General features: G+C 42.4%; 1 protein-coding gene across 1 annotated transcript in view; it reads left to right on the top strand.

Annotated features, from left to right (window-relative positions):
* Nucleotides 1-5,023, top strand: part of NPNT (nephronectin) — a gene marked incomplete at its 5' end in the record, with an annotated part of 48,283 nt that extends 43,260 nt beyond the window's left edge. The window contains 2 exons of the mRNA XM_010283569.1: nt 2,029-2,285; nt 4,876-5,023. Coding sequence (XP_010281871.1) covers nt 2,029-2,285; nt 4,876-4,971 — 353 coding nt within the window. The remainder of the gene's footprint in view (nt 1-2,028; nt 2,286-4,875) is intronic.
* Nucleotides 5,024-14,311: the final 9,288 nt, after the last annotated feature.

Raw genomic sequence — 14,311 nt, 5'->3', positions numbered from 1 at the left:
TTGCTTCCCTGTCAGGGACAATGTCAGCTTTTTGTTTCCTGGGTATGTTCTGCTGCTGTTGACATAACCTGTTCAAACTAGTCCCTTGAAGTCACCCACCCACTCCCTCCTGTCTGGAATACCTTGTTGCAGAGATTTATTTTCACAGCTTGTTCCTGAGTGTTTGCTTTCACCTTTCGAAGTTTGCTGTTTATTGGTTTATCAGAATCTGCATTTTGAAAGGTGCCACCCTGAAGCCTTATAAGCTTATCTGGATGCTGAAAATTCTGATTTGAGGGGACCTTTTCCTGTAGGGGCTTGCCTACAGATACGTTGGCTTTGTGCTTACCTAAATCTGTTTCCTGTCGATTGGGTTCAGTCACTGTGACTATCTGATGCAGAGGCAGTTAATGAGTCAAGTCAGTACTTTTACAGTGATATAATTGTATCTACAACATACAGGTGCACTTACTGAAACTGTTATGCTTATATTTTAGGAGTTAGTGGCCTTGATGCAAAAACAGTGCATTAAAAAAAACCCCCAAAACCAACAAAAAACTTAAACAGATCCTTGGATCCCACTTGATGCCAAATGCAGATCTGGGTCCCCAGACAGCAGCATAATGCTTTGCTTTGTTAAATCTCATTGAGACCAGAGAGCTTAAAAACCTCAGTAGGAGTGAATTGGAGACAAGGTTGTCTTTCCTGTTAAGTGTGTGACAAGCCCTGCTATGTTTTCATTAAATCTCGTGGCTTTCATGAATGAGCTTTAAAAAAAATAAAGCTCTGGTTGAGTATTAGCAGGGTGACAATTTAAATGAAAAATATTTTTCTATTGTATAATTAAGTAAAGACTGGGTATGTCAACAATATTACAAACCCCCAATATTTCTACATCATTGGTTTCAACTAAGGAGCTTAAATGCCACCTTTACCGTAAGTTCATTAAACTTGGATTTTTTGACTGAAAAATTTTTTTAAAACCTGATCCCATTTTAAAAAGAAAAAGATTCAGAGTAAGATAAGAATTTTTTTTTTAATTTATTTTTTAGAAGTAAGCCCTCATCCCTTTGGTCATTTCAAATTTTAAAGTTATCATCCAGCTTGCAAAAATTTTAATGAAAAGTACCAAAAAAATTACAGGTGTGTGTTTTCTCCAAGATTTGAAGTCTCATTTATTTAGTTCTGAGTGCCGATGGGAAAGGATATGTGGGACTTACGGAAGTATGTGCCTCTTTTTTTTTTTAAGGTTTAATGGATGTTGCTGTACCTAAGGTCCTTTACTTTTCACATACTAGGTGTTTTTGTGAAGGACCCTTTACTTCATACATGATCAGAGATAATAATAGGGTTTTGAATTAAATATGTATGTTCACTGGCAACTTACTACTGTTACAGAAGACTTCAGGGAGTATGTCAAGTTAACAGTCGTTTAAAAATCATTACTGTTTCTAGCTTTCTGTCTCTAATCCAGACTAAGAGTTTAAATTACGGTTAAATAAAAAGACTCTCCATGTTTGCAAATGGATACGCTTTGAGACTTAACCTGTTAACACATTTCCCAAACAAAAGACATGGGACAGAAGTGTAGCTCAGTTACATGAGAACATTTATGCTGGCCTTCTCATTCATCTATCTGATAGCAAAAAACTGCAGCTTACAAAGTGCTTAAATGTACACAGTAGCTTTCATGTCGCTGTGGGTTTAAAATCATGCAGTGACCAAGGAGTTGTCAGAAATGAAGGAATATATGAAATTTTCATTTTTCAAAAGGGGTATTATTTGCTTTGTAAAAAAAGAAGTTAGATGGGCAAGACCTAACCTGGTACTAATGTACACGGAAGAGCAGCACTGTGAATCTTGCCGAGCAGGAGGCAGCTGCATCAGTTCTGGTTCACATTCCAGCAGTTACATGCCTTATTTAAGACTCACTGGACCTTGTGGAGCCCTTTTTTTATTTTTTCATTTTTTTAAATTACTCGTGTGCATTTGGTCCTGCAACATAGCAGAATTTAAAAAAAACCAACCTAACTGCTTTTTCTTTTGCAGGGGGACAGTATCTTACCGTCTCCAACCCCAAAGGCAAAGAGGGAAGAGCAGCACATCTCATTCTGCCCCTGGGTCACGCGGCTCAGGCTGGCGACTTGTGTCTGTCGTTCAGGCATAAGGTGCCCGGACTGCATTCTGGTGCCCTCCAGGTCTTCGTAAGGAAAAACGGTGCTCATGGACCAGCCATTTGGGGAAGAACTGGTGGCCATGGCTGGAGAGAGACACACATAAATTTACGAGGAGTAGGCATCAAGAGCGTAAGTACCAATGCATGTGCTGCCTTTTGGGTTTTTTCGCACAAGAAGCTGGAGACATTTAGATGGGGTAGAGCCGGACGGTTTGTTTTCTGGGCCCAATTTCAGCTTGTGTTTTACTTCTTTGATCCCTGCCAATGGAATCACGTTAAGGGTAAAACCGTCATTGTGCATTTTGTCAAATTAATTTTTTTGCAAAAACAGCCCAGTTACAGCAATAGACACGTAGGAAACTACAAAATAGCCTTATTGAGCTGCCTCGTAGAGCCTGTTTTTAGGGAATCATCATGTAGGAAAGAGCAGTCTAATGAGCAATGGCATGCTGTACATGGATTTCCGAAAAGCCTGTATCAAGATTCCTCATAAACAATGCTTTAAATAATAACAGTGCCATGAAATAGGAAGAATCATGCCCGACGGATTAATAAGTGGCTAAGCCAGGGCAAAGATATTGAAAATAAGTAATTTTTGATAATGCAGGGAGGTTACATGTGCAATCTCACATGGTTTTACACTCTTCAGCATACCTGCAGCTAATCTGGACAAGAAGGTAAATGATGACCTAACTATGCCAATAACACAGATCGTCTTAGTGCAATCGGAGGAAGCTGTCTGAAGTGCCATGGAGACTCTTTTAATGCCTGCAAATCTCAGAAACATTGGGTGATAAACTGATGTATCAAAAGCTCAGCATTTTTCTTCAACCTCTGGTTAGCTTTGAAGATGGTTTCTATTTCAGATCTGAGAAGGGGCTTGGCTGCTTCAGGGCCTGTTTTGCTCTGACTTCCATCAGGTGGTCTAAAAAAAATCTCATACATCACAATGTTCACGGTGGGAGCAGGCTACACCACACACACAGTATGTGGTTCCAAAATTAATGTTAAGGCTGTAACTAGTGCAGTTAATTTTCTGAAAACTTTACCTCAGGAAAAGTAAATAATACACCTGACCTTCTGTTAGCTGTAAATGAATATCAGGCCGAGAATATGGAAGTTTATAGCGGGTGAACAATATATGTGCCCCATTCTCACCCTTTTCCACCAAGTTCAGCACTTCTTGCAATCCTCGGGTCTGTCTCACCTTACAGAGCAGTTCATTAACTACGTGTGTATCGCTAACATACTGTCCGGCAGAAAAGCAAATAAGTTTTAGAGCCAGCAAACAAGACCAGCAGTTCCCCTTTGCGCTGTCCCTGCCCCTCTTGACCACCTCAGCAGTAGCTGTTGGGGTGGCTTGCCGACCCTAACCCATCGCTGGTCCGCAGGCCAGGGCTGCCTCACGGCAGCGTACGGAGCAGTCCGGTTTGGGATCTTCTCCAGCCAGCATGGGGAGCCTGGGCTGCAGCCCGGAACCACTGTGACATTTATTCCAAGGATCAGGGAAATGAGAGAAAACTCTAGGTAAGCAGCGACAGCCTCTGCACAGAGAAATCAGGTGGAAATACAGAAGCTTTATTTTCTAGCTAATTAAAAACCAAAGGCAACTGAACGCTAGCAATTGTAGGGGGGCCTACTGGAAACCTGAGGAGAATCCTTCATCACGCTTCCTAATGAATAAGCTCTGTGTAGATTATTTCTAAAACACACCCCAAATAAATCGTTTCTAATAAAATTATTCAACTCTATGTTGAAAAAATGAATTAAAAAAATTTCTAAATTCTTCCATTTCTAAAAAAAATCCTGTATATTCAACACAAAGTTTCTCTGTTCCTACTCGTTATTTGAAAGTGTGCTTTCAGCAAGCATCCAAATTTCTGATCTGTGAATCTGTATTAACTCTTTCCAGCTCAGTGATAACAGCAGACTCTTAAAAAGGTTTGCTGTAGGCTTCGCATAATATTTAAGCCACGGTCAAAACCACTCACTGAATTAAACAGTTCAGGCTTCTGAATCTACATGAGTAGCACAGGTGAGCAAGGCTGAGTTATGGGAAGTGTTTCTTAAATTCAGCTGGCCATTCTGTGTATATCACCTCTGATTTACGATCCAGTCCTTCTGTAGTCAAGCTTTATATTTGTTGAATTTCTCCCACTCAGGCTAAATCTAGACTGCTAATGATCTGCTTAAATCCAATGCCCAAACTTCCGCTGCCATTTTGCGAGGGGCCAGTGCTTCTGTAGATTACCATGAGCCTGCAGGAGCCAGAATTTGTTAAAGAAAAGATGGGTGTTGCTAGTTTCCCACAACTAAGGCAGCTGCAAGCTGCTTTAGCAATTAAAAGCTCCTCTATTAGACAACATTTTTCAGAATACAGAAGATTTTATGTGTTTTCCATGAGGGACAACGAAAACAGTGCAGAGACAGTATGTAGAAAATGCCCAAAATTCTCTTAGGTGGAAGTTCATCTCACCTCAGCAGGTGGTGCAACTGGAGCAACTCTGCCCTGAACTGCTGGTTCGTCACATAGATCCTGCAAAAGTAGAGAAGGGAGAGGATCAGAAATAAAAAAAAAATCCATAATTCTGAGCAGAATAAATAGACTTTTGTGAGTCAGTTAGGATTGCCTGAGCTTTCTTACTGTTGAGACCTCTCAACAAAAGCTTCTTTCCTTTCACTTTATTTCTGCACTCAAATTGTTCTGTTTCTCTTCCCAGGTTATTTTCAAAGGGGAGAAAGGGAAAGGAAGAACTGGGGATATTGGACTAGATGACGTTATCTTGAGGAGAGGACGCTGCTCTCAAGAGCATTAGCAGAGACAAGGGACCAGCACAGTCATCTCCTCGAGCCCTTCTCATGCTCTTCCTACCAAGCTTTGAAACAGAACTGCACAAAAAAGAAGAGTGGCAACTCCTTAGTGGTCCGCTAAGTGCAATCTCACTGAAACTTCACTTAAAACCACGGAGAGCACCTTCCAGGAATCAGCAACTGCAATCCTGTGCTGATTGTTTCTATTAATCCTTACCCCTAAATCATATTCCATGTGTAATAACTTTGTCCCCTGTTAAGCCTGGTGGGCGCTCACACTAAGAGCACTTGTGAAAAAGGGAGAATTAATTACAAATGGTGGGAAAAGAAAACTCCAGCTCAGTAAGTGTTAGTGTTAACTGATAGTCATTATCTTCCCATAGTGCTACTCTTTCATTGATTAGATTTGACAGACAGTGGGATTGGTATAGGTTGTCACCTCAGATTACCAGAAGCCTGGACCTGAACTTTGGTTTACTGCTATTGACCTTTGAAGAAGGGTTTGTTTCATATTACGCGGCATTTATTTTGGTGTGGTATCTGTGTTAACAAAAAGCAGTTATATAGAGTAGGCACTGCATCCTGTAATATTGCTACTGCTGTGTTTTGTGTATATGTGTATGGTTATTAACATATTTATGTTTTTAATATTTACAGACTCTAGTTGCAAGGTAATTGGCAGCTGTGCTTTCTTATTGTACAAGACAGGAGTTCAGCATATTCTCTGATGCCGCTGGTCGTGCCGATAGATACGTTACCAAAGTCATTTAATGGTGCTCATTGAAAAATGCTGGTGCAGTTTTTCATGTTGTAATACGCTGAAGGCAAAAGACCAAACCCTTACCTGATGTAAACTGGCATCTGATAATGCTGTACAAGTTTGCATCGAGCTCAGGAGTAAGACCGAAAGGGCTCTCAATCCTGCAAGAAACTCCTGGTTCAGTTGAAGACTGAGCAGCCTGGAGAAGACAACTTGCATCTTCTAAGATCGAGCCCCTTGACACTAGCAGGAATATTCCCGTCCCCCAGGTGGTACGAGCCTACGCATAAGCCAAAAGGGCAGCTGCCTTAATGCTGTAAGAACAGCTCAGACCGTGAAATGCCTTGAAGTGATCTTTGTCAAATGTCCATATTCCATCCAACCCTTCTGTATATAATAAACATTTTACTCTTTAGAACTACAACAACTATTAGCTCTAGCTGGAACTAAATATTTATCAGAACTTTGGACTAATTTTTTAATTACATATCATGCCTGTGGTGTGCAGTTTCCCAGGGAATTCATCTGTTTGGTTTGGGATTTTTTAAATCATCATCATGGCTGCTAACAATTCTGAATTTGACAAAGTAATTGTGACATTTAAGGAAGTGACAAAAAGATTGATAAAATGTTTTTAGTGATGCAGCCTTAAAGCTTCACAAATATATATATATATAGAAGAAATAGGTCTTGGATCTTTTAAATACTTAAAAACAAAGTAAAATAAATGTCAGCTTCACATCATGTTACAAAAAGATTCATGTTAAGCCTTACACAAAGTCCACAGAGACAAAACTGCAAGACTGTTAGAGGCCATTTTCCAAGCCCCTGTTTGTGACAAAGTACTGTTTTGAAAATATTTTTCCAGTTTGTCCCCCAGGACAAAGCACCATATGTATAGCAGAAGTTTATTGGACCAAACAGATAGTTTCCTGGAAAACTGTATCGACAAACATTTTGAAAAGGAAAAAACAATGTATTTGTAAACATTTTAAAACTATTTTGCTTCAAATATGATAATGATTTTTTTCTCTTTTATATTACTTTGTAATATGTCAGAAGTATTTGTGAATAGTTGAGATGCCTTGTCCTTATTTTAAAGTAATCAGTAAAGGAGGCTGTTACTTGCTACTAACTGGAAATCTTGTTTTTATTTCTAGACCAAAAGTCTCATTTTTATTGCAGTGAAAAAGATGACAATTCAACCAAAATGAAGTCGCTAAGCACTTAGCTCTTGCTACCAAATTTAGAAATAAAAGTACATTTCACTGTAATATGACGAGAGCATTATATGTATTATTCAAAAGGAAGAATGACAGTTTTCAGCCTCGCTTTTTTTAAGAACAGTTTCACAGGTAATGTAAGAGTTTCCTCAATACAAAATGTCCATTTTACAAGAAGCAGCAGCTACCATAGTTCCACACACAACCAAACCTGCACAAACTGTTATATTCTTTGGCATCTAACAAGTTTAACACGTTTTGGTCTGGTTCATCTACAGTGGATCTACCACATTACTTACAGCGCTCTGAGATTGAGACTCCCTGGTTAAAATTGAAATCTATCTCCTATCAATGTAAGACTGAAAGAGTTTTTTGGCCCTTAGAACTCAGCATTCAGCAGAATTACTACTAAACAGAAGTACTGAGGTGACATGAGGAGGATTTGGGGTCTCTGTGTTTTGTGACTGTATTTCATTGTTACAATCAAACAAGTAGCACTGTGGAGCTTTGAACACTGGAGTAGTCACAGAATCACTACGGTTGGAAAGGACCTTTAAGATCATCAAGTCCAACTGGCAACCCAACACCACCATGCCCCCCAAACCATGTCCCGAAGTGCCACAGCCACACATTTTTTGAACACTTTCCGTGATTGTGACTCCACCACCTCCCTGGGCAGCCTGTTCCAATGCTTGACCACTCTCTCAGTAAAGAAATTTTTCCCCAATATCCAATCTAAACCTCCCCTGGCACAACTTGAGGCCATTTCCTCTCGTCCTCTCACTAGTTACTTGGGAGAAGAGACCAACACCCACCTCACCACAAGCCCCTTTCAGGTAGTTGTAGAGAGCGATAAGGTCTCCCCTCGGCCTCCTCTTCTCCAGACTGAACAACCCCAGTTCCCTCAGCCGCTCCTCAGAAGACCTGTGCTCCAGACCCCTCACCAGCTTCGTTGCCCTTCTCGAGGGCAAGTCTTTGCAAGCCTGGCTCTGAAAGAGCTGCTACAGCTCTCAGTCAGTCACTCACCTCTGCAGCTGGTTGTGCCATGACACTGTATGTCGTCACCTTCTCTCCGTGTTTCTGAAGAGATGAGGCGAGGTCGGTCAGTGGTTCTGTTGCAATGATCCTTCTCCAGCTCCTGCGGCACCCGCCCTTTCAGGCAGCCCCCATACAGCCATGCCAGGACAGAGCAGATCTGCCATTTTCACGTGAGCCTCAGGAGAGAGATGAGAATATGGCTTGAGGTCTTCTATGAAGTAGGTTATAACTGCCCTTCCTGCTTAGGGTTTAATATAAATAGGTAACTGTGCCAAAAGAAATTCTTGCTTAAATACTAGGGCAAGCAGGAGAAATTACGCTAAAATAACATGTGGACACTTATCAAATGTACTGTATAACCTCTTGCCAGCTTATAATTCAATGTTTTAAAAAGACTTTTTCTCAAGATTTAAAATAAAGATTCTTCACAAGTTAGTTACAGGTACCCTGACCAATGGCGGTGTGCATTTACTGAATTTGCTGATATCAAAGTGAGAGCAATGGAAGGGACCAACACAAAATTTTGTTGCCAGGTTCCATTCTATACGGTCACCTTGCCTCTCATCAGAGCCCTGTCATTAAGTCACTAGCGAGTGCTTTAAATAAACCCCATTAGTTCTGGTGAAAAGCTTCCCTAGGCTTCCTTCAGTAAATTACCCTTGACTTGGACGTCAAAACATTGGTTTTAACAGAGTTGGAGATGACAATAAACCACCCTAGTAAGAGTCAGATGAGTCACGAGAAGACAACCCTGAGCAGAAGAGCACTCATGACAGCAGCCTCCATCATCCTACTCTGTCCTCATGGAGAAAAGACGCAAGAGTAGCACCTGCCTCCAATCCAAGTGCCAGGTCTCTCTATATGCACCCCATTAGAGGTTGTTCCACCCTGCAACTGAGGCGCAGTAATTGTCTCAAAGACTGCTAAAATCAGAGGTTTGGGTCAAGCTACGTATTGTGACAGTCAGCTTGAAACCTGTTCACTCTGCATTTAAAGACAGGCAGCAAAGATAAGCTAGAGCTGGCTGTCTTTAAAATTTTAATTGTGAATGTTAGAAAGACAGAGTTGTTAATGGTCAACAGAGGCCCAGTTAAATCCTGGGCAATTTTTAGTTATATAGATCTGTATCTCAAACACCAAATTATCAAAGTTTTCTTACCTGCTGTTTTATCCTGATGTCCTGTAGTCACACAAGATTTTATGACTTCAGATTTTCCACATCAATTAAAAAAACACGAGATGAGCGATGCATTGGTGTAAACCTCCAACTTTAGAAAGAATTAAGAGACGTTTTACTGGTAAGTTCAGTAGTGGTTTGAAAGAACACAGAAACCTCCTCAAGCTTCAAAAGTTAATGCATTCTCAGAGCACACCTACTGCATTAAACCAAGCTAGCGATAAGTGAGGAAATGCATTTTGACCGTCTGTAATGCTTTGTTTGGTTGAGAGGAAGATGCCAACAGACTGAAGACCTCCAGGGACTGCAAAGACAACTTCAACGGTACAGACTGAAGCACCTGTAGACTTCAGACACCAGCTCCATGCAGGTTTTCAGGATTTTAAGTCCAAAACGAATAAAATCACATTCTAGCTGCTCTGCTCTTACCAATTCTCCTTGTGTACTTGTATGACCTCTTCCAAGCCCAAACCCTGTTCCTTTGCTTTGAAACAAATCATCCTTTGGGCAGCACTCTTGCCGGGTGCTTTGGGCTGAGAGTGCCTATTTTTCTGAAAAACAAATGGTTTATATTTTATTTATCTCTCTTCTTAAACTTGACAAACAGTCTGGGTAACATCACTGAGATCAGGATAGCGGTTTCTTTTCATAGCAGATAACCCAATTACTGGATCTGAGCGCTCACTGGACTGTTCATGGTAAGTTTCCTTTTTTCTCCTAAGAAATCTTTAATCTAACTCCAGTGAGCCAGATGGGATATCATGCTTACACGTTTGATACATGCCAAAAGTACAGATCTATCCCTCATTTTCTGAATAACGTGTCAAACAATGAAGCAAAGTAGACCTGAATTTTCTGGATAAAGACAGAAATAATTCCCTGCTCTATAGATCAGGCACTCCATCATTATTTTTCCTCAAGTTGCTTCCCAATAGCTGTTAAGAATCAACCAATTATTTCTTTACTCTTGGAAATATTTAATCTCATTCTGTAGTACATGGGCAGATTTTTGCCACTTTCCTGTTTCCCGGTAATCCAGCTGTTAAAGGACTCCTCAAGACCCAGGAACAAGCCTCCATGGCCATCAAACCACTCTTCTACAGGTATCACAGACACCACATCCCTAGAGCAAAAGGGCCGTCCCTACAGCATCTCTGTACTCTACGTGCCAGAAACATCACATATAATTGCTTATACTGTGTGCGCGTGTGCGCACACGCACGCGTATTGTGCCCAGTAGGCTGAGGCCAGTATTAAGTGCTTGAGCAAGGAAGCCAAGAATGTATCTAGCACACAGAATAAAGACGCTCCTCTCTCTGTGATACAGCCAAATCCTGCCTTCCTCGCACCACAAGATACCACAGCACTTTTCTAATAATTTTTGTTAACCTTCTACTTCATGAGGTTTTACCTTCTGTTGAGGCCAGAAATAGTCCTTTTTCACACTCCTCCCAGGTTTTTCCTCCTCATGCATTTCAACAGCGCCACGTTCTCATTTCAGACACTCATCCAGAATCCTTTTGATATTCCTTTTGAGTTTGGCAAACGCCTGGAAAGTCGAAGTACAGTGTGTACCCAGAGAATGATTTTACTGCATCTGCATGCAACACCAGTGTTAAAGTTTGTGATTGTCACTTACACGGGATTTCAGGGAGACAGTGTCATTGCTCTGACACCATTGGTGCCCCAGCAGAAGGGGGTACCACGTCACCCCTTCCCTTGCCTCTTGCCCCTGCCCCCACTTTAGGTCAAAAACTTGAAGAAATGGACTCACCAGATTTTTCCCCTCTGTCAGGACGGTCCAAGACAGAACTCCCCTATGCATGAAGCACGATTACTGCGGCACGCGTATGCTCCAGTTCAGTACCTCTGGCTCCTTACTGCAAACAATAAAAAAACGCCTTTCAAACAAAATTAGCTTTGAAACAACAAAAGGACTGGATGTGTATCTTAGCAAGTGCCCATCTTTCTCCTCTGCAGGGAAGCTGGTAATGTCAAGCTTCTATAGACGATACAAAACCTCTCAGGTCTGGTGGCATAGTCATGTAATATTCCCCTTGGTTTATGAAAGATTCATCTTTCAAAGTACCTGTCTGTAATAATATCAACTTAACAGAAATTAAGTCTCCATGAACTCCACAGAGGCCACCGCTTTATTAGTCAATTAAACATAGTATTAAATCTATATCCATGCATACATACCATTAAATCCCCATCTCCCCAATGGGGCGTCGATGTGCACTCTATCTCTGAGGCCACCGCTTTATTAGTCAATTAAACATAGTATTAAATCTATATCCATGCATACATACCATTAAATCTCCCCAATGGGGCGTCGATGTGCATTCTATCTCTGGACAACTGACCCCAGGGTGAGCTGACTGCCAGCCATACCAGGAGCTGTTTGGAGTAAACAAGACACCAGTCATAAAAAGCCAGAGCTGGGGCAGGTGGCATCAAAGCAAGAGGGGGAGAGGCTGCTGTCCCCTCCTGCCCCATGCAGTGCCTCTTTCTACACAGACCCCACAGGTGCTGAGATGCAGCTGCTGGGACAGTCTCACAAAAACCCAAATAAGCACTGAGCAGTGCCAGTTATGCTTTTACATGAGGAAAATAACTGGAAGACTGTCTAAGGCAAGAAATTTGATTAGTTGGATTCAGAGGGGTGTCCAAGAGAGACACTTGGACTTCCATCCCTCTGAAGTTGTTCTGAGTTAGCTCAGGAAATGTTGTCATCTTACCTTAGTTTCTTGGACCAGCTGGAAGACAGAAGTTGTGATCCCATGGGGCTTTTCAAAGTTCCCGGGGATGTTCAGAGTTCTCTTTTAATACCAAATATGCATGATTCTTGTTAATAGTCTAGGGGATCTGTATAGTCATTGTGCCTTGGAGTGTATAAACAGGGCTCAAAGACACTGAAACTGCTGACTAACATTAAACCCCACAATTCTATAGTGTGTATCAATTTACATAGAAACCAGGCACCTTTATTGCATAGTTTGAGGTGACATTAATCTGTGAGCAATTCAGTCATCCTCCTGTCATATGCCACCGGTTCCATCCTGTTTATAAAAAGATATTTTCATTGGTTGAACTCCATTACCGAAGGCTGATTGCTAAAACCGAGTGATGTTTAATTACCCATGAGCTACATCAGGCAGTTTTGTGGGGTGCGAGGGAGACCTCAGCATTCTGGCAGCGCGGCTGTGTATTAGCAAGCAACCCTGGCACGCTCACACGCCCGCTGGGAAACTCACTGTGAGCTACTCCGCCAGCTTTTATTAGAGTAACTTGTTTGACAAATAAAGATATGTGACTGGGGCTTGAAAAAAATATTTCATTAATAAGAAAAATAGGCAGAGAAAGCACATGGTACATCAAGGGATGCCTTCATCACCATATAGTCTTTGATCAGCTTACATAGGCAGTCAGGGCGCCAGACAAAAATTGTAAGGGTTCAAATATGGCTCAGCCACAGAGCTCGCGTGCACCAGGCCTCTTGCTCTGGCTCTTCGTAACACTGTTCCTCATCTTCGATTCAGCCACCCCGCCGCCCCGCACGCCACTTAGTCCAAAGAGTGTGTTTAGCACCACAGCAAACACACCAACAACGACCAGCCCTCCGCGACTGGCTGGGACTGGGTGGTCCCTGACGTGTGCAACTCTCTTCATTTTTCTCTCAAGTTTTGTCAGAGGTATGAACTGTGCTACTAAAGACGTAGGGCAAATTCAAACTTTCATGGTCCCTGATGAAGGTAAGGAGGAGGTTTTTCTTCCCTGACATGCAAGTCTGCTTCCTTCCTAATGAGGGACCCTCAACAAGAGGAGACCCATTCAGTACCACCCTCTGCTGCTCTGACTGAAACCCCCTGCATGCCAGGTCTGAGCACGCAGGTAGCAAACTGCAGCAAAAAAACAGAGAGGGCAATATCCTGAGTGTGCGGCAAACAGATCTGGACCATGACCCTTCAAGAGGCAACTACGGTGAAAGCACCGGAGGCACAAATGGGAAACGCAAGCAGTCCTGCAACTACACTCACCAGTGTGGGACTGCAAAACAACTGGACTCCGTTTCTGGCCCTGAGCTGCACTGACACACACTTCAACCGCGAGTTTTCCAACGGCTAGCCTGCCTGGGACAGCCTGAGAACACAGCATCTCCAAACCATGCGAGGCTGCCGATAGTGACCGCAAGGTGATCTTGCAGTACGCAAAATAATACGAGGGGGATTTTCAAACATTGCTGTTAAAAACATCCATGGAATGATGGCTGCCTCCCGACGCTCAACATGGACAACCCATGCTTCACGTCTCAGTGATGGGGCAACAACTCCCTTAGGGGATGTGTATGGACTGCAGCAATGAGCTCTATGCTTTGATGACTGTGCGTTTGGGAAGACAAACGTGTTGCACCCGTAAGGGAACTGTACAGAGCTGCAGCAGAACAGGCACAGGCTGCTCCACTGGTATCAGGCTTCGCCCACCAGCCTTTCAGCCAAGGGGTGAGGCTGCCCCAGAGATCCCCGAACCCGTTCAAGGGACCAGTAGGAATTTGCTCTGTGCACCTCTTCACACCCCTATTTGTACTGCAGTAAGTAAGGTGAGTAAACTCACCCACGTGGCAGATAAGAGAAGTGGGCAAATGCTTGTATCGTGCACCCAGAGGCAGGTAAACACCATTTACTTGAACTTACTCGCAAATCCTACTGCTAGGATCAAAATCCTCTTGATGCACAGCCACAGCAGAAGCAGGTCAACTAGCCTAACCTGCAACAGCAGATAGTTAAAAGCAGCAGCACAATTAAAAGCCTCCATTATTCAGCATTACTGAATGGGGGAATCTTACAAACAAGTTTAATTTGTCTGTAACTTCTAGAAGGCTGCACCTCCGACTCGGCCCTTTTGCCACGGCCACAGGCAAGTGAGGCACGCTGAAGACATTTTGGACCCAGCTACCATTGGCTTCTGCGGCACAAGGTCAGGTCCTTCGTTAATACCATACAAAACACCTTGCTTCTGATTAAAATGAATCCTCTTAGCTCAGAGAAATGCATCTGACTTTCTCTCCTGAAGGAACTGCTGAACAGGGCATCTAGAAGGTCACTGTACAGAAAGCCAAGAAAACCAAAAACCTGTTACAAAGGAAC

This window comes from Phaethon lepturus, unplaced genomic scaffold, assembly GCF_000687285.1.
Source record: "Phaethon lepturus isolate BGI_N335 unplaced genomic scaffold, ASM68728v1 scaffold1193, whole genome shotgun sequence".
In the NCBI taxonomy this organism is placed as follows: Eukaryota; Metazoa; Chordata; class Aves; order Phaethontiformes; family Phaethontidae; genus Phaethon; species Phaethon lepturus.
The sequence above is the reverse complement of the archived record's forward strand: the minus strand, read 5'-3'. Positions and strand labels throughout refer to the sequence as shown.